Source organism: Pyrus communis, chromosome 7 (genome assembly GCF_963583255.1).
Source record: "Pyrus communis chromosome 7, drPyrComm1.1, whole genome shotgun sequence".
Lineage (NCBI taxonomy): Eukaryota > Viridiplantae > Streptophyta > Magnoliopsida > Rosales > Rosaceae > Pyrus > Pyrus communis.
The window spans coordinates 4,554,516-4,575,807 of record NC_084809.1 but is presented as its reverse complement, the minus strand read 5'-3'; the positions used below and the strand labels follow the sequence as shown (position 1 = coordinate 4,575,807).

The 21,292-nt window shown below is 35.8% G+C and overlaps 2 protein-coding genes and 1 long non-coding RNA gene across 5 annotated transcripts in view; all 3 read right to left on the bottom strand.

Annotated features, from left to right (window-relative positions):
• The window catches only part of LOC137740222 (NADPH-dependent diflavin oxidoreductase 1), a 29,285-nt gene extending 8,053 nt beyond the window's left edge, over positions 1 to 21,232 (bottom strand). The window contains exons 1-4 of one of the 3 annotated variants that reach the window (XM_068480062.1): positions 21,098 to 21,145; positions 20,920 to 20,997; positions 20,692 to 20,796; positions 20,453 to 20,544 (exon numbers count right to left, since the gene is read on the bottom strand). In XM_068480062.1, the coding sequence (XP_068336163.1) occupies positions 20,453 to 20,544; positions 20,692 to 20,796; positions 20,920 to 20,925 (203 nt within the window). In that variant the 5' untranslated portion in view covers positions 20,926 to 20,997; positions 21,098 to 21,145. Of the gene's footprint in view, positions 1 to 20,452; positions 20,545 to 20,691; positions 20,797 to 20,919 lie in introns of those variants that run through there. The other 2 variants (XM_068480061.1, XM_068480063.1) reach the window with 2 other exon arrangements.
• Positions 1,103 to 3,652, bottom strand: LOC137740224 (uncharacterized). The gene is made up of 3 exons (XM_068480067.1): positions 3,224 to 3,652; positions 2,912 to 3,073; positions 1,103 to 1,357 (listed from the first exon to the last, which is right to left on the bottom strand). The coding sequence occupies exons 1-3, from the start codon at positions 3,513 to 3,515 to the stop codon at positions 1,176 to 1,178; spliced, it is 636 nt and encodes a 211-aa protein (XP_068336168.1). The 5' UTR covers positions 3,516 to 3,652; the 3' UTR covers positions 1,103 to 1,175.
• Positions 18,377 to 19,529, bottom strand: LOC137740227 (uncharacterized). The gene is made up of 3 exons (XR_011069148.1): positions 19,343 to 19,529; positions 18,581 to 19,098; positions 18,377 to 18,465 (listed from the first exon to the last, which is right to left on the bottom strand). It is a non-coding gene; the product is annotated as an uncharacterized lncRNA (long non-coding RNA).
• Positions 21,233 to 21,292: the final 60 nt, after the last annotated feature.

The following is a 21,292-nucleotide window of genomic DNA, read 5'->3' as shown; positions in this document are numbered from 1 at the left end:
TAAAATAATTTTAATTTTAATAAAATAATCATAAAAAAATATCAATTAACAATATGAATGCGTGACCTACCCAAAAGTTTTTGAAGATTCGTCACTAGTCGTCGGAACAAACCCATTACTGCATTACAAGTCCAATTAGACACATACATATACCTACCAAATATATGTACACACGCACGCGCACACTATTATTGAGAGAATATATATTACGACTACAAAACAAGGAAACAGAGGATTGTTCTTTGCTTAATACACACAAGAGTAAGCCACATCTCTTTTCGAGGAGGATTCCTCAAGTCAAAACGGTACGCCAAATTAGATTTGATGGTCCCAAAGAGTGCAATTGTGGAAGTTTGAACTCAAGTTAACAGGTTTGGCGTTCTAAACCTTTGTTCATTTTCCACGGTGACCAACCCCTTGGGGTTTTCATGTTCAAGATTTACTTTTGAAGAATTATGTTTACTTCTTCTTCTTTTTTTTTTTTTTTTTTTTTTTTCTAAATTAGATTGACTATATTCAGTTTCCCTTCCTTTTAATGCCGAGATCGATATCATGTCCCCTCGTCCTCTTGGTTTTTTAAAGAAACTACAGGCATAATGAATTGGCCTCCTGCTGATTTCCAATTATCAAAAGAAAAACACGTGTTTATATGACTATCTTAAGGAACATGTTTGGAAATTTTGTGTTATAGTAAGGGTAATGTTAGGAATATTAAAATTTTAAATTAAATTTTGTAAACCAAATAATGTGAATGTTAATGATTGAATTATTATTTAAGTAGTGATTAACATGTTTACTTCATATTGATGACATATCATTTGATTTCCAAATTTGATTTAAAATTTTGATCTCTATAACATTTAATTGTGTTTTATATATTGTTTTATTACAATACGTTGTCAAGTTGTTAAGTTTTGTTACACGACCGGGCCAACTTAGAATAGTAAATGGCTCAATCAAAACAGCTTGAGCTTGGTATCAAGCTTGAATTTTTTAAGCTCACTCTAGCTCAGCTCGAATCACAAGAAAGTCAAGCCTGGCTTGAGCTCTAAAAAAGTTAAATAAATCAAGCTTGAGCAGTGTGACATTTCGTTTGGTCGACTTATTTATAACCCTAAGTAGGAATTATGGAATGAAGATGTTCATATATTTTTGTAGTAGCACTATGGAACAAATTACCATGGCATTAACAAAAGCCAAATTGCATTGCAGACATGTAAAATACCTGAGGAATTGAGATGCCATTGATTCTCATTTTGGTTTGACAGAGGGCTTTGATTCTCTTTTTTGTTTGAGAGATGCCTTTGATCACTCTGGTCACTTTCCTTAATGGGAAGAAGAGGTTTTATGCGTATACCTATTAAGATAAGAATACAAGCCCAACCATTAATTCAAAGAAATATTCTTATGAAGCAAGATTTGTATGTTAACTACGTATTCATGCATTACTTCTAACTGAATAATTACGTAACTTGAGAATGTTAATTGTTATCAAACCGTTGATTCATTTACGTATGAATGACTAAACAATTTTCAATTTGATTGTTGTTTTGTGGAGATGACTTTCAGATAATTATTAAAAATATGAACGACTTCGATTGTAACATTTCTATGATAAAAATCATTATTTACAATAACCAAAAAAAAAAAAATCAATATTTACAATTGGATGAATAAGGAAGTGCACCCACAAGTTTACATGAAAATTATTCGCAATAGAATTACCCTTATCTTTATGGTAGCAAAGTAAAGACACGAATTTCAAATTTCATTAGGCTCTCCAAATTTTGGAGTCAAAAGTCATATTTGATTTTAGGTGTAACCCTAGATTTAAAAGCGGGACTCTACCTTAAGAAGATGCAAAATTGTATTTCAATCAAGTTGGAATTTGAGTAATAATTGTAAGGGATAACTACATTTTACATCCTCAAAGTTTGATGTGATTTTTTAATGAGCCATAAGGTTTCAATTTTCTCACATTACACCCTAAATTTTTAAAATTGTATCAATTTACACATTTTGTATAATTGAATGTCTAATTATTCATTAAATTGATGAGTTTTTTAGTCAATGTGGTGTAAATGTTAATTACATATCAATTCAATTATGGGGTTCATGCTCCCCATGTCATCAAATTTAACAAAGATTCAAATAACTCGTTAGACAAAAGGTGTAAATTACTACGATTTCAAAACTTAGGAGCAATGTGAGAAAATTGAAACCTTGTGATCCATTTTGGAAAGGGTTTTTAATGGTATTTGAAATTGAACTAACTCGTCGTTGTGGTCATAAATTTCAAAATTGATCAATGTCGTCCTTAAAATTGAGTGTCACGCATCAATTTGGTCATTCCGTTAGAATTATGTCACTTATTATGTTAGTGTGTTGACATGGCACACATATGTGGTCTACAAGTCTAATAAATAGTGCCACATGGATTATACAAAACAATTCATTCTTTTAAATGAGAAAAAAAAAAAATTCGACAACCGAGCCAACAACCAACAGTGGAGACCAAATGGGTGTAACCTCTTTGTAGCCTCAATCATTGACTGACATGTGTTTATAAACTCAACTTTTATTAACTTCATTGTCATAAACTTAATATGTGTCAAACAATGAGTGAGGCTACAAAGAGACCACATCTATTTTGGTTGCAGAAGATTTGATCTTGAATCCAGCAAAAACCACACAAGATTTTGAACTAGTAATGGTGTTCAAGGAGAAAGAAAAAAGAAGAATTGGGATACCGATGTGTAATCCTAATCACTGGACCAATTTTACATAAGTGGACTATTCCTAATAGTGAATCACAAAATTGAACTTATATCAAGTTTTTTCATTTAGAAAAATTGCAGTTACTCAAAATATGATGAGAAAATAAAAAAGCAATATTTTAATTTGTACTAACCGTAATAGATCAAATTTTCCCATAAACTGAGCCGGCTTCCACTTAAAAATGTTGAACGATTACTGGCCAATGTTGCTAAGGGAATATCCCTGTTGTAGTCCATGTTGTAGTCTTTAACCACAGCCAATTGCGGGTAACGTTGAATCAAATCCCACACAATATCTGTATATAATAGAAGTGTGAAAAAAAAAATGAAAAAAAGAACACTGTAAGAAAAAAAATTTGTAACACAAAAAAAAAAAAAAAAAAATTCACACAGGAAAAGATTGACATTAATAATTGGCCATGCTTGAAACTTGACCAAAATTGTACCAAATCTTCTGCGACGAAAACCGAGAGAAATAAGTTCAGCACCATCGACAACTCTTAGTGTTTCACGAGTGAAGGAATAGAGATAGCGAGCCATTCTTTCCCCTTTTTCCTCCCTCTCAGCGTGGATAACTAGAGGGTTCTGGGTGTCATCATCAGGTAAATTTGTAAGTAAATTGTGGTTCTTTGCAACCATGCGTTTGGCTACTTCAACCATTTCTGGATATTCTCTCACTAAATGAAACAAAGCTGTATAACCATGTCTGTCTTGTATTTCCAGGTCTTCCTTTTCCATTAAGTCCACCAACTCTTCTATATTGCGCACGCTGCACTTGCTTAACCTTTTGACTGCGAAGTGATGGGCCGTACCGTAAAAAATTCTTGCACTTCGTACCTGGCGATGTTGGCGATCGCGAAGAAACTTGATCGCTTTATCCCAATCTTTAGACTCCACATATTTGACGAAAGTTTCATGGATATTGTTGGCATTGCTCTCATCATGTCCTGCCATGTTTGGCAATTGCTAACTTTCCCATACTTGAATGAAAATAATTAAATACAATTTTAAAACAAATGGGAAATTCTGCGGCAGATGAACTAAAAGAAAATGGATTAATAAAGCTGTTAGTAGCAGTCCTGCATTTCTACCTAATGGACAAAACCAAATCATTCAAAATACGGGAAGAGAAAAAGTTACATAACTTATATAACAGAGATTCTAATTATAATATCACTGAAGTATTTTGTGATAAACTTCACACCTAGTAATAGGTGCTTGATTAAGTAAAAGACACTACCAGTGTTGATAGTGGTGTGCCATGTTAGGCTTAAACTTTCTATCATTAAATAGATGTCTTAATTTGTTAGGATCAAGGTATATACATATATACCTCCAGTGTGCCCTTCTTCCATTTTCAACTCTGGCCTAGCATCACGATCAGTCGGAGTCGGATACGCTTGAAGAATTGTCCTCTTATCTGAGAATGAAAATCTTGATGTTTAGATGATGGATGCCATTCAATTCCTATTTTTCGTTTTTTTTCAATTCCTTTTTGTCCTTTTCGTCTCTTCGTCCAAATTCCTATGTTTAAAAATAGTACTGAAGAAATCATTGTTGTGCGTACTGTGATACACCACACTTTTCGAGTGCATATATATTAATTATGTAACACATCAAATTATGAGAATACTTAATCCATAATAATTACAAAATATTCCCCCTCAAATCAAAATAGATCACTCCTTGAATTTTTTATGCATGTGAGAATGTGAAGATAAAAGAATTCTAAAACGAAGAAATCTTGCAAGGGATCATAAGAGATTGGTCTACTTCTCATATTGTCAATTGGTTTTACAGTAAAGTCTCAACTTTCTTCAATATATACGTACGTACCTATTTCACCTAATGATTGATTATATCGATTATATCCAAGTTTAAAATTTTCAGACAAAGTATCCCATGCGTCTTTGGCCGAGTCTAGGTCCTTTATCAGTTTATACGTATCATCCCCACAAGAATTCTTGATTGCATATAAGGCTTTGACATCCTTCTTCCTCAAAGCCTCGTTTTCAAAGTCATAGGTGTCTTCGACAACGTCCCAAAGATCTTCGGCCATCAAGTAGCTCTCAATCCGAGAACTCCAACTTTCATAGTTTTTACGGTTAAGAAGTGTATGAACAATTGGAGCTGTCATGTTCAATCTGTCCATTCATTCAACGAGATTTTATGTTAGTCGGGCATATGTGGAAGGAAGAAAGTAAAAAAAAGCAAATATTTCTTAATTTTAAATAAGAAGCCCTACAAGAACTAGTGACAAACACCACCATTTCTATATATCGGTGTACAAAGAAATGGTAGAAGCTCATATATTCAATTAACCTCGGTCTAGTCTGTGAGTTGAATATTTCACAATTCAATATCGGTCAAATTATGACCATGTGGATTAAAAAGATTTAAATAATAAAAAATAGTTTTGTATAATTATAAACTTAAAAAATAGAAAAATAAAAGAAAAAGAAAAAATCATCTTCTTTCTTCCCGTCCCACCCGAGCAACCACTACAGACCCCACCCCACCCCACCCCGTCGCACATGTAACGCAACCATACACACCTAAGCTGCTTTGCAATCCCCTCCGTCTCCATTTTCTTTTCATCGATCGACGAAGTGTTTCCAGTGACCACCTCCATCGAGGCCGCAAAAATCACCATCCGACCGACACGACAAGATCTCAAAGAACGGCACGTTGTGAAGAACGACAACGTTTCCTCCTTCGTCTTCTCATCACCGCGGCTAGGTCCAAGCCGTACGATGGGTCTGTTCTTCTATGGTAGTCGTGAGGGGTTGAGCTGGAGAGGCTGAGCTGATGGGTCCATTTCAAATCATCTTTATATTTTGAATCATCTATAATTTGGCAATATTTTATTAAATTTGTAGAATCCAAATATGTGCCAGGATTGCGCATGACAAAATTTTTGGCAAAATTATTACAGACAAACCACATTGATCTGAAGTATTCATTTTCAAGATTTACATCAATCAATTTTTCATTTTAAGGACCATATGTGATAAAAATTCATTACAAAAACTTGTAAGATAATACATGTTAATTATACAAACTTGAAATAATAAAAACTAACACTGATTAAACTCTATTTTTATCTCTGACCAGATCGATTAGTAAATCACCTTTTTCATTTTTTTCGTTCTGGCACACCATAAAAGTTAACAATGCATAAATACCACAAATAAACATCATAAATTACTTACAAGAGCAACAAAATGAAGTTTTTAATAAGCATAAAGAAAACGAAAATGAAGATAGAGAAAAGGAGAATAGTAATACATGTCTGTGCGTCCTCCTCACTACAAAACCTTGTTGTACTCAACACTCATCACTGCAGAACAACAATCCATCATATGAATTATCAAAAAATTGCATGCAACGACAATTATTAACAACAAAAAACAAAAATTCTAATCTCTAACACATGAAGGCCCATGCAAGATCTGAAAATATACAATTCAGATCTCAAAGAATATGAACTCAAACCGAAAAGAAAAAAAAAAATCAGATCTAAGGCGGTTTGGAAAAACCCAAATCTGATCTGAAGCAAAAAGGAAGAGAGAGACAGAGAGAGAGGGATTGTTGGTGATGCATAGGTGGTGTTGGTGATGGTGGGTTTTTGTATCTGCGGGAGATAGAGAGAGACTCGGTGAAGAGCCTTCGTGAGGAAGAGAGGGAGTGAGAGAAAAGGGTGACGGAGAGTGAGAGAGAAGATTGTTTTGTTTGAGAGAAAGTGTTTGGTGTGGGGCAAATTACAGAAAAGAAAAAGAACATAAAAAGCCTTTGAAGATATCTGAATGATAAAGCACAAGAACAAGAAAATATTTGTATAGGAAACAGGAAAAGTTACCACCAAGGCACAACCTCGAATACATTTGCTTAACGACGCTGATCTTCGGTGTCCGAGTTTCAAAGCCCGCCGATAGTGTTCTTCGGTGTCTGCAGTGTGTTAAAAATGGTGTCCTATAGCTACTTAGCTAGAATTCTAGTAGTGAAGCTTTGGTCTTTCGTCTTTCTTCTACATGCACGCCCTTCCTCTTTTCAGTTCCCACTGCCCAACCTATTCACCACCGCCAGAATTCTCACCGGCGAAAAAAAGAATGCAAAATAGGTTTCTGAATAAACCGCCCACCATGACCTACTAGCCGACCAATCTTTCAGTTCAACAATAATAGGGAGTGATCTTGTTCATGTGCATTTGAAAATGTGTACAATTAAATACATGCATAATAGCTGTCGAAAGGAAAAATACGTAAGAAAAAAATAGAAAACTGTAACTCAAACTGCTCAATCACCTCTAAAATGGAAAGTCTGCTTATCTGAAAGAATGATCAAAGTTTCGAATTTCAATTCAGGGTTTTTCCTAAAACGTGCTAATGCTTGTGGGTTGATATCAAGTTTTCTATTCTATGTCTATACTAAAATATCAACAATTAAAAGAGGCTTGGTACCAAGAAAGATACAAAAGTAGTACAAAATTAAACGCTTTGTACAATGTCCTATTCGATAACCGTTCTGGTTTTTTTATTTTTTTTTATTTTTTTTAATAAATAAACACAATAGTTGAGAATTAAAAACAAAATATTTATCGAATGGCTTCTTATCAAACCTAAAATGAAATGATTATACATCCAATGGTCTCTAATATCAAATTGAAGGTATTCGGAAAAGTAATTCCTATTGAAAAGTAAAAATAAAGATGTAGACACGTAAATTTCGGTGAAAAGAAAATGAAATAAAATGAGAAAAATGAAGAGAAATTTAATCAACCTACGAAGACAAGTAAAAATAGCATTTTCACAAAAAAAAATGACCAAAGTATAATTAACCTCTCTTTTTTTTGGCCAACTTGTAAGACAAGTAAGACTCATATCTTTTCTCATCTCTTTTACAAATTTTAGAAAAAATTATATTCCACATGAAATCAATGATAGATTTTATACATATACAGCCTTCTTCGATGCATTTGATAGTGGGGCCTTCTTTGCTTTTCCCATAATCAATACTGTTTCATTCTCTTCTTATGAGGAATATGTTGAATAAGAAGAGTATCCAAGATAACTCTAATGATCCCAAGAAGAAGAAAATAGAACACACTCTTAAAGAAAGCTCACAAAACAAACTAATTAGCAAAGCTTTTCTTATTTAGCTCTAGGCTTTGTTTTTCCTTGGATGATTTACAATGCTTGAGAACTTGGGTATTTATAGCAAACCAAATGATTAAACTAAGATTATTTATTACCACACAAAACACATTAATTGCATCTAATAATTTTTATTCAACCATACCTAACATTGCCTAACTTTCCTTGCCTAACTTTGACATTGATTTTCAACACTCCCCCTCAATGTCAGCTCTCATTCTTTGCACTGTGCTGAGCAGACAGCGAAAATTTTCGAGCTTGCCTGTACTTAAACTTTTTGTGAACAAGTCCGCAACTTGATCATTCGTCTTGACTTGTCTCATCTCAATCTCTTCTTGTAGAACATTTTCTCTGATAAAGTGGTAGTGCACTTCCACATGTTTAGTTCTTGCATGAAAGACTGGATTTTCCGCCAAGCGAATGGCCGATTGGTTATCGCAGTACAATGGTACTGGATAATCTACTGGTTGATGTAGATCACTCATCAACTGTACCAACCATGCATTCTCTTGAGCTGCCATTGTTGCTGCTCTATACTCTGCTTCTGTGGTTGACAAAGATACCGTTGGCTGTCTCTTGCTACACCAAGAGATGGTTCCAGAACCAAGCTTAAACACATACCCAGTTGTTGATCTCCTGGTGTCATGATCTCCCGCATAGTCAGCATCACAGTAACCAACTAACTTGCAGTCTTCAACTTTCTTGTACAAAAGACCATAGTCAATTGTACTATTCACATATCTCAGTATTCGTCGAACTGCTTCCAAGTGAGGCTTCTTTGGATTTTGCATGTACCGACTCATCACACCAACTGCATAAGAAATGTCAGGTCGAGTCAAGGTTAAGTAGATCAGACTACCTACCAATTGTCGATACATCGTCGCATCTTCCAAATCTTTTCCTTCATGTGCACTCATTTTGACATTTGGCTCCATCGGCGTAGAGATCAGCTTGCATTCGAGCATTCCGAACCTCTTCAATAAATCTTTGGAATACTTCTGTTGACAGAGAAATATTCCTTCTTGTGTGCGATCAACCTCTAGACCAAGGAAATGCTTGAGTTGACCAAGTTCCTTCATCTGGAAACGGACTGATAAATTCTCCTTCGTCCGAAGAATTTCTGCCTCATCATCACCGGTTATGATCAAGTCATCCACATACACTAGCACGATAGCTAGCTTTCCTTCATTGGCTTTGACAAACAAGCTGGAATCTGCAGGTGTTACTGAATAACCACTTTGTGTTAGAAACTCTGCAATCTTACCGTACCACGCTCTTGGTGCTTGTTTCAAACCGTAGAGTGCTTTCCTTAACTTGCACACGTACTCAGGATGAGCTTCGCTTTTAAAGCCCATTGGCTGCATCATGTAGATCTCCCGATCTAGCTCTCCATGAAGAAAAACATTCTTTACATCCATTTGCCACAAATTTCAGTCTTTGTTGGCTGCAAGTGCAAGTAAGACTCGTACTGTTGTAAGCTTCGCTACTGGACTAAACGTTTCATCATAGTCTAGTCCGTACTGTTGAGAGAAACCACGAGCTACCAATCGTGCCTTGTACCTTTCGATTGACCCATCTGGACGACGCTTTATCTTGTAAACCCACTTGCAGGATATGGGTTTCACATCTCTTGATTTTGGCACGAGATCCCAAGTCTGATTTTGCTGAAGTGCATCAAGCTCTTCTTTCATAGCTGTCATCCACTCAGAACTCTGCGATGCTTCTTCGAACGTCTCAGGTTCTGTTGCTTCTTCAATTATGGCTGCATTGGCGTATTTGGGATTTGGCATTCGTGTTCTTGTTGACCTTCGGAGTTGAGATTGTGGAGTTGATTCTTCCGTTTCACTCGGCCCACCTTCTTCGTTTGATTGTTGATACACGCCAGTTTGCCAAGGATTCTGAGCCACTCTTTGTTCGACATCATCGCCATTTGGATCTCCTGATTCATCTGAACTTGGTTGGAGTTGGATAGTATGCTCCCCCATCTTCTGTTGCAGCTTTTCTCCAAATTCTCTGGAGTCTGGTAGCACCTCCTTCTCTAAGGACCACCAAGAAGATGCTTCATCATCCCATTCTTCATCCATAGCTAGATATGCTATGGCGTCCCAATCATCTTCACTTTTCTTCTCTAAGTTGACAACATTACTTTCTGCAGGCCTTTTGAACCAGCAATCCTTCGCCATGTGGCCATTCTTTCCACAATTGTAACACTTGCCCTCAAATCTTTTATTATTCTGGGACTGACCACGGTTGCCGTGATACTTCGGAGCTCCCCCTGACCGAGAACTCCCTCCTCCTTGATGACCTTTTTCCTTGTCACCATTTCTTTTAGATCCACCACCAGCACGCTGCTTAAAGCTGCCTTTACTTTTGGTGTAGAGCGCTTCCTCCTCACCTTTTAACGAGACCCCTCCCATTTGCTTTGCCAAAGCTTCTTGATCGGCAAGCAAATTCTCGAACTCAACAAGCGATGGTTGTGTCGGCCATCCTTGTATAGCGGCAATGAACCCTCGATATTCGGGTCTCAAACCATGGATAATTATTCTCTTCATCCTGGTTTCCCCAATAGGAGTTGTTGGATCTAATTCTGAAATTTCGCGGCATATCGACTTCACCTTGTGAAAGTACTGGGCAATCGTCATGTCGCGTTGTACCATCGATAGCAACTCATTCTCAAGAAGTTGCAATTTTGTATCGTTCCTCTTTGAAAAGAGTGTAACAAAAGTGTCCCATGCTTCCTTTGGCGTTTTAGCATCCCGAATGTGCTCCAACATTTCTTCTTCTATTGTGGTCTTTAAAGCAAACATCGCTTTGCCTGCTTTAATTTTCCACTTCCGCAAGACGCCGTTAGCATCTTCCGCTGCCGGTTGTGTAACTTCACTACCACCGACAACCTCCCACAAGTCTTGACCTTGAAGGTAAGACTCTATACACGTTGCCCACGTGTTATAGTTTTGGTTGTTGAGCTTCTTGATTCCTCCAACAACTTGAAGATCACCCATCGTATCGGCAAGACTTTGACTACACCGAACAAGCTTGAGTGACTACCGTGCAGAGTAATACACTACTCTCGACACAAAGAAGCTCCCTCTCAAGGTTTGTGATAACCCCAGCAATAATCTCAAGAAACCTTTTCTGATGTGGAAGATCAGTCAAAACTGCAACCACAGAGCATACTCGGAATTTCAAGAGACTTTACAACCAATGCTCTACCAAGAACGATCCCTGACCGACTTGGCTCTGATACCAATTGTTGAATAAGAAGAGTATCCAAGATAACTCTAATGATCCCAAGAAGAAGAAAATAGAACACACTCTTAAAGAAAGCTCACAAAACAAACTAATTAGCAAAGCTTTTCTTATTTAGCTCTAGGCTTTGTTTTTCCTTGGATGATTTACAATGCTTGAGAACTTGGGTATTTATAGCAAACCAAATGATTAAACTAAGATTATTTATTACCACACAAAACACATTAATTGCATCTAATAATTTTTATTCAACCATACCTAACATTGCCTAACTTTCCTTGCCTAACTTTGACATTGATTTTCAACAGAATACACTTTCATCAACTTTGTTTAATTTTCTTCTTTTGAGGAATACACTTTCGTCAACTTTGCCTCATTGATAACAATCATAAAGTAATATGAAAACAGTGCGAGCTGTTCTTTTGCGGCAAGGAACGAAAAGACAGTTACAAAACATTAGTGCGAAGGTGTTATATATTTTTCAATTAATTAATGGCAACACTAGCATGATTCATGAAAGTTCTTACAGATTTAAATAGAAAAACGGAACCCCATTAGCAATCAAATTCAAGAATTTTGGCTTCTGGGAAGTTGCTAGAGAAAAGTCATAATCTTTAGTTAAGAGAGAACAAATATTTTAATGGGGGATGATCGGAGAAGTAAGAGAATCAATGTTGCACAAATCAAATTACCATATCAGAGCTCAGGAGAGGTAGAGAACCAGATGTAGAACCAGTTTGGTTGCTGCTTGCTCGGGCGACTGGAGGTGCCTGTTGTTTGGACTGAATTGTGCATTGGACTTGTTCGAGGCCCGATCCGTTCATTTTAATTGTAAAAGGTATTTATCAATTTTCCTCTTGAACTTGTGATCATTGGTCAATTTCCCCCCATCAACTTTAATTTTGGCCAATTTCTCCCCTCAACTCTCATAATTAGTCAATTTCCCCCTTCAACTTTAATTTGGCCAATTTCCTCCCTCAACTCTCAAAATTAGTCAATTTGCACCATACTGTTACTTTTTTATTTATTTTAATTTTCCATCTATTCTTTTCTTAATTTTCAATCTTTCTAATAACTTCCAACAAAGTACTAAAATTAACATAAACTCACTTGCATAATATAGGGTAAAATGTACAAAAACATAATACAATTAGTATGTGATATGGGTTGATTATAAGAAAAAGTTATGAATCGGGTTTAAAGCATGTAGAAGAAGAAATAATAACAAAAAGAAATAATAATCCTAAACTCATGGATCAAACCTATTTCAATAAAATGGGTTATTCTTAATAAGAGTCAAAAATTATGAATAGACTAGCCATTTTTTCACTAAAGCTCGATTCTTTGCAATTTACTTGAACTTAGCTTTCACTTTTATAAAGAAAATTGTATTCACATATGAAAATTTACACATCAATCCTTTTTGTTATCAATTTTGTATAGTCAAAAATCAAATAAAATTACTCCATACTGATTTATTATGACTAATAATATTATCTATGATAAATTGTAAAATTCTAAATTTTAATCTATTTGTAATAGGATAAAGATATAGGAACATGATTAACATACATCTTATTTAGTTTCTTACACACACTTGTTTAATTATGATCAAATTAAAAAATTAACAGTAGAGTGCAAATTGACTAATTATAAGAATTGAGGGGGGAAATTGGCTAAATTAAAGTTGAGGGGGGAAATTGACTAATTATGAGAGTTGAGGGGGAAATTGACTAATTATGAGAGTTGAGGGGAGAAATTGGCTAATAATCACAAGTTTAGAAAGAAAATTGATGAATACCTCTAATTGTAAACACGAATGGATTTTTAATTTTAAAGCATAAAGAAACAGCGTGCGAGCTCAACTCATTCAAAAAAGTGCTTAAACGTGGGTTTGGGGTCAGTGAACAACCTTTTACACTGAGTGATCACTCAGGCGGTTTTTACTGAGGAAAGCTACTCCATGGTGGCATTCTGGTGTTTTTGGGAAGGATGAAAGCCCAAGTTACAGGATAATATCTTTTTTCACTGCAGTCGCATCATCAACTTGGTTCAAGAGGGATTAATGAGGTGATCACTCAGACGGTTGTTGTGCATACTTTGATACGCCACTCTTTCAATTCCATATTAAATATGTCACACATCAAATTATGAGAATACTGTAATCCATTATAATTACAAAAATATTCCTCCTAAAATCAGAATAACCAACAAGGTGCAACCATTGCGCCATATACATATATATATATATATATATATATATATATATATATGTTTATCAACTTTTTTTTGTTTTCCTTCAACCATTGTTGTATAAGATTTTGCTACTCTTATACTGCCAATTGATTTTATAGTGAAAGTTTAACTTTCTTCATTATGTAAGTACGTACTTTTTTTAATTGATGATCGATTATGTCGTGATTTCAAAGTTTTAAACATAGTATCCCATGCTTGTTTGACTGTAATTTTGTCTTTTATAAATTTACCCGTTTCATCCCTGAAAGAACTCTGCATTGCATATAAGGCCCTTTGACATCCTTCTTCCTCCAAGTCTAATGGACAGTTTCGCTACCTTCTCTTGTAGGAGGTTTATAAGTGCCTTCGACAATGTCTTAAAGGTCTTCGGTCAACAAGTAGGTCATAACCCGAGAACTCCAACTATCATAATTTTTACGATTAAGAACTGTATGAACAATTGTAGCTGTCATATTTAATCTGTCCATTTATTCAAGGAGATTTGTTGTTAATGGAGCATATGTGGAAAAACAAAGAAGCAAATATTTCTTAAATTTAAATAAGAAGCTTTGGTTTTTGGTCTTTCTTCTACATGCGCGTCCTTCCTCCTTTCAGTTCCCACTGCCCAACCTCTTCACCACCGCCAGGATTCTCACCGGCGAAAAACAGAATGCACGAATATAGTGACCTACTAGCCTACCAATCTTTCAGGACCCCATTTGATCTCTATATGCAATGAACCAGTTTAACTAGGTACTGCAGAGTGCAGACCAAAGCTTTTCAGCTTATGGGTTTCTAAAGACACCGTGCAGAGGCAGAGCCCACTAACAAAATAATAACTAATAAATTTCCACACTACGAAGCACATAAACGTGTATGTATGAGTTTCTAATGGCATCGATAAGATATGATAGGAGACACCGATTAACGAAAACTCAGATACCAAGAATATGGATACGACACTGATTTTACTAAGCTAAGAACAAGAGAAGAAATCATAGTACGTGTGTTTATCTTCCGAATTTTTAACTTCCAACTCAACTCGATCACCTTTTACCTGATTTTCAACTAAGGGTAACCAAAGGGGAAGCAACAAGATCCAAGAACGAAAATAAACCAAAGTCCTGATCTAACAAGGAAGAACCTGCAATCCAAAATATTTAACAATTTTGAAAATATAAGCCTCCTAAATCATTACAAGTTTTCGAAGATGAAAAGAAAATGAAATCAAATGAGAAAAATGGAGAGAAATTTAAAGAAACTTGGGAAGAATCTCATTCTGATGTGAAATGAGAAAATTGAACAACTACGAAAACAAGTAAGAATCACATTTTCACATAAGAAAAAGACCAAAGTATAATCTCACCTTGATGTATTGTCCTTATTTTTTTTTTTTTTTAGTCTACTTGTTAGAAAAGTAAGACTCTATTTTTTCTCTTCTTACAAATTATAGAGAGAATTATATTCTATGTATTGGTTGTTATATATGTACAAACTTCTTGGATACATTTGATTGTGGAGCTTCTTTGCTTTCCCTATCATGTATATGGTTTAATTTTATTCCTCCGAGGAAGACACACTTTCATCAATCATGCTTGATTAATAACAGATGAGAAACTTGAACAACTACAAAGACAAGTAAGAATTGCATTTTCACAAAAGAAAAAGAACAAAGTATAATCTAACATTTGATGTGCTGTCTTTTTTTTTTGGATCTACTTGTAAGACAAGTAAGACCATATCTTTTCTCTTTTACAAATTCTAGAGAAAATTATATTCCACGTGAAATCGGTAGTAGATGTTACATATGTACATCCTGCTTGGGTACATTTGATTGTGGAGCCTTCTTTGCTTTCCCCATAACCTATACTGTTTGATTTTCTTCTTCCGAGGAAGACACATTTTCACCAACTTTGCCTGATTGATAATACAAGAAAAACTTGAAACAATGTACTATGACGACGAGTAAAAATCTTATTCTCACCAAAGAAAAAGTCCAAAGCATAATCTCACCTTTGCTGTGTTGTCTTTCTCTTTTTTTATGGTCTACTTGTAGGACAAGTAAGACTCATACCTTTTCTCTTTTTAATAGTTCTAGAGAAAATAATATTCCACATGAAATAGCTAGTAGATGCGAATCATGTGATATTTATAGCTTTCTTGGATACATTTGATAGTGGAGCCTTCTTTGCTTTCCCCATCATGCATACGGGTTTGATTTTTTTCTTCGGAGGAAGACACATTTTCATAAACCGTGCTTGATTGATAACAGATGAGAAACTTGAACAACTACGAAGACAAGAATCATTCTCACAAAAGAAAAAGATCAAACTATTATGATGTGCTGCCTTTCTTTTTTCTTGATCTACTCGTAAGACATGCAAGACTTGTATCTTTTCTCATTCTCCAAATTTTAGAGAAAATTATATTCCACGTAAAATTGGTTGTAGATGTTATATATGTACAGCTTTCAAGTTTCTTGAACACATTTATAGTGGAGCCTTATTTACTTTCCCCATCAGGTACACGGTTTGATTTTCTTCATCTGAGAAAAACACACTTCAATCAACTGATGGATAGCAATCATGAAGCGCGAAAAGACATTCATACAATAATGGGATTAGTTACAAACTTACAAAACATTAGTGCAAAGATGTTATATCTTTTTCAAGTAATTAATGGCAACACTATCATGATTCATGAGAGTTCTTACAGATTTAATTTAGATAAAGAGAACCCTATTAGCAATCAAATTCAAGCATTTTGGATTCTGGGAAGTTGCTAGAGAAAAGTCATAATCTTTAGATAAGAGAAAACACTGATTTCAATGGAGGATGATCGGAGAAGTGAGAGGATCAATATTGCACAGATCAGCAAGTAAGATTATGGGTTTCTTGGGAAGTGGGAGAAAAAGGTTTTACGTAATAGATCAGAGCGCAGGAGAGGGAGTGAACCAGATGCAGAAACAGTGTGGTTGCTGCTTGCTCGGGCGACTGGAGTTGCCTGTTGTTTGGACTAAAATTATGCGAGGCCGAATCCATTCATTCTCAACTGTCAAGCACTAATAGGTACCTTAATTTTAAAGAATAAAGGAGCAGTGCACGAGCTCAGGTCATTAAAAAAAAGTTCGATTTACTTATTGCTCAATTTGTTGACAAGAAGTTCGATTTAGCGTAAGTTAACTATCTAACAATAAAATTATACAAATCAATATGTTGGTCTAAATTAACAATGGTACTCCTGAAAAACAATAAAAACAATAACAGTGAATAAAGTCCTACTCAAGGCCCCCAGGGACACTTTTAAATTGACACAAAGTTCACACTCAGCGAAGGGAGAATTGTAGCATCCAACACCTATCTTCGAGGGGGAGGAGAGAGATGAACTGGGCGCAGTGGGGCTTTGCCTGATTTTGTTTTTTTTTTTTTTTAGTGGAAAATATTAATTTTGGTTTTCAATTAGGCCACGTCCCTATTTCGTGCGTGTTAAATTTTGGTTTTCAATCAGTGCCAAATAAAACCCCACTGGCCGGTGGTGATGACTTGTCCATTTGATAATTTTGGCCAACCCTTTCTTGCTGCAGGCTTACCTTTCTTAAAGCTGGGATTCTGTTTCATATCTTTTTCCGCTTCCATGCACATACATTAAGTTGTGGGAATACCAAATTAGGCAATTCTTGAAAGGGAAATAATTTTCGCTGACCTTTTTTTTTTTCCTTTTGTTATGTACATTTATGTTTATTTTTGTCGTGTAAATCTCATTTGATTTACAAAATGTAAACACAAGTGTGCGAAAATGACTTACATGCTCAAAAAGTCCAAGCCTTGTATAAGTTTGATGCAGTTTTTATCATTAAAGAGAGAAAATTTCAGGTAACTAGTAAAAAGAAACAAGTCTGAACTACACATAGTGAATTACTTAATGGCTGATGTCTTTCTCTTCAACATACTATTTTTCGAGTTCTGACTCTCTCATCTCATTAGTGTATCTTAGAACATCAATATTTGCTTGTAATGAAAACAAGCTTGAGTTACAATTTTACAAGTTGAAATATATTGTAGTGAAAATATAAAATTATTAAGAACAAATTTGGATGACATTGCAATTCCCGTTCGAAGTTCCAGCTTGTACAATTCTAATGTTACCACGGTTTAGATTGGAAAAAAAAAATAATAATAATAATAAATAAATAATTCAAACCTAGAGTAGTACTCTTTCAAAAAGATGCCATGCCCCCAAGCACAGCACCTACGACAGATTCACTCAAAGTCTGGGGCAATGTCTTTAAACTGCCTCTCACTCCACCAAGCTCTTGCAATTAAAGTATAACTCTCGTATACTTAATACCTGCGGCCGCTGCAGCCGCAATACGGCGGCCTTTAGGTTGTTATCTTCGGCTTTGAGTGGAGACTCAGAGATATCTGTTCATCTGGAGACTGAGAGGATAAAGTGCCAGTTTCTCTCCTGCCTTGTTTGTTTCTGGTTCTTGGGAATGGTTAGGTAACCCAGGCCCAAGATTGAAAGGCCTAGTTAAATGCAGCTTGATAGCCCAATCAAAACCCGATCCAAGATGAAATAAATCTCGGTGATCGTTCTATTGGGCAGGGAATTTGAACACGGATATAAGAGGACGGACTCACGGTTTTAGCTACCTGGCATAACTCACATTTATAGTGGAACCATGTTTTATTCACAAGTCATTTAGTAGTGATGACCCATCACCCCTATACATCATACACGTATCAGTAAAATCACTCAATTAACATTTTGTGCAATATCATGGCACTAGTTAGTTAACTTGTGTAATCCCCTCGACAACCGTTAATGTTAATAAAAAATAGTTTATTACCCAAAAATCAATTTCTGACACCCTAATGCAAAGGGAATGTTAATAAAAACTTAAACCAGCCGGCCTGTCATATCTTTTTCTTTGTATAGATACTCTCTACTACTAATACTACTACGAAAAGGCGCACAGCCAGTTCCAGGTCCAATGAGAATGAGAGGAAGTGATGGTCGTGGGGGAGGAAGGGAACCTTTCTGAAACCACACTGGAACGTAAACATCCGCTTATTACAGAAGAACAAAAATCAAGGACACGAAACGGTAATTCGTATAATTTGCATTGTTTAATAATATGATTTACATGTACAGCATATGACGTACGTTGATCAAGCTTGGATAGCCAATTTGAACAGAGACCTGCTCGAATTGTTTTGAACAGTGTTGTCCATGATACTAAATTAACTGTTAAGTGAACTTGATTGAGGTGGGCAGAAGGGGACGAAGAGATGGAGAAAGCCCTCCTTTTCAAAGGAGGAACCAACCGTATCAGCCATTCGAATGGCAATTGAACAGAGGGGAAATCCCCTAAAACCTCCAGAACAGTCCGTTGTTCCCTCTGATTGTATTGGTATAGATCATCTCTTCCTTCTGGTGACACAAAATACTTAAGTCTTTCTTTTTCATGTTCAGCGGATGCAAACATACTCATGACCTGAAAAATATTCAAGGAAGATCAATTGAATGGCATTAGCATGTGTATATACATGCTATATTCTTGCCTCGAAGAAACAGCGTCGAGGAGAAGCTGATGCAACATCCATTGTCAATTCAACAAAAGTATTTAATTTGATGGGGATACAAGTATCAGGAAGCTGATTCTCCATTTCTGAAGGATGAACCTGAAATCAACAGTGCCAAAAGTAAGAATAAAAAATGAGAAAAAGAAGAACTATATAAATAATCCTTCAATGTGTTTCCCTTTTCCTTTCTCTTGTAAACAGATTTCAAAAAAATTGTTTTTGAAGTACAAGTAAATTATGTCAAAAGAAAAAAAATTCAACAAAATTCAATATTTTATTTTAGTAAAAATTTTAAGGTAGCACCACTCAACATTTCAACCAATATACAAAAGAAAATACTCACTGTGATGAATGATTCAGGGTCCAAATTACAACAAAGTATGAAAGCATCCACTGCAGCAGGATTTTGACTGGGGAGAACCTCAAGTGCGTCACCAACTTCATATGGAATAGGCTGGCATATCAAATGAAACAATTCACTTTGAAACAAACGGTAACAATACATTGGTTGAAACAAAAAATAACCGGTAACAAGCACATAGTAGGCAACTTACAGATGAAACAAATTCAAATTCGAAGTGATGCACTTCTTTGTCTTTACAACCTGATTTAGTCAGTGGTCCATTTTTTTACCTACAAGACAAAAGTTTAACCGAGCTGGGGAATGCATGAAACAAAAACATCACCAACTTAGATTCACAGGTTCTTCTGCATTTAGAAATACCAGAATTTTCTACACACGATAACATAGCATTCTAACATTACCAATTTAAGAATGCAGTCAGGCCTGTCAAGAGAAAACTTCAAAGGAGACATTCTGCATGCCCTTTCAATCTGCAATGCAATGTGATTCAAGTCTGAGAAAACCCCAGAGGCATGACTTTATTAGACACTGCATATAAACTGTATGCAAGGATGAGCTCAACAGAAATGACATACACATATGGTATCAAACATTCCTTGTTTAACATTAAATTTATTTGGGTTTAAAGGGGGAAAGGCAAGGAAATAAAAAGGATTGTGACATGCCATTTAATAGAATCTGAAAACCTATCGGTCGTAAAATGCCTACTGCTTTTGGAAACATGATTTCTAACCATTGGTCCGTAAAATGATATTTGCAAATACACAATTATAGAAAGAGGGGAACTATGAATAGCCAAATTACCTGATTTAGATGAAACTTGTGAATCCACCTTGTCAATGTCGTGATATAGAATCTGAACCTTTGGTTTCGCCATAAAATTTTCATATGGAATCAAAAAGTCTGGGCCATTGGGGAAGTAGTTGGGATCGATTTTATTCAACGTATTCCACAATGATGACATCCACAGATCCACAGCAGGGTACCGGTTAACGGTAAAAGAAAATACATCGTCCCAGTTTCTACATATAGCAAGATTTCATTAACTAATTTTGAAATTTAAAAAAAAAAAAAGAACCAAAATCGTACCCTGACGGGTGCTGATCGTCTCCCAAACCTCTTTGGACAATCGGGGTTGCCCCAAGGTCCAAAAGTCTCCTATCAAGCTTCTTTGCCACAAACTGCAAACCACAACTCGAACGTCACAAGCATATAAATTCCATATAATACGGGTCAAAAAGCAACACTTTATACTCATCAAGCATACAACAGGCTGCAACAAACAAACAATCGTGCAGAAGATAAAGAAATGGCACAAAACAATATACATTGAATTTCTGATAACCGGAATCACCCAATCCGAAAACAGCGTAACGGAGTCCCTCCAGCCATTGCCTACTCAGATTTTTCTGCAGAAGATCTTTCCAAAACCCCTGCATACACATGAAGATGCAATATTTTTCACATATTTAACCTTTATCAAATTACCCACAAGGGAGAATTACAATAAATAAACAAGTTAACTGAATTGCTATGAAAAAGCAAAAGCTTTTTACCTTCATGGGATCAGGAGTATCTCCCTGGCCAGTGGTTGAAACAACAAAAATTACGGTGCCCTCTTGAGCTAAGAATCTCTGAGTAAAACAGAAAAATTAGAAAATTATTCTTCAGGTAATGCAATTATTGGTTTAATCAGAAGAAGAACAAAATTGAATGCAAGAGAGGGCTGCTTACGGCGTCGTATTGGTCGAGGGAGAGAAGGTGGACGGGGCAGCCTCTGCGCTCGGCTTCGGGGCTCACTCGCTCGGCGACGTCTAAAGCGTTTCCGGTTTGGGTGGCGTAGAGTATCAGTAGTTTCTTCCTCACTCTCTCCTCCTCCAACTCTCTCTCTCGAAGTCCAAAGCTAACGGAGCTGCTCTGTGTACCGAG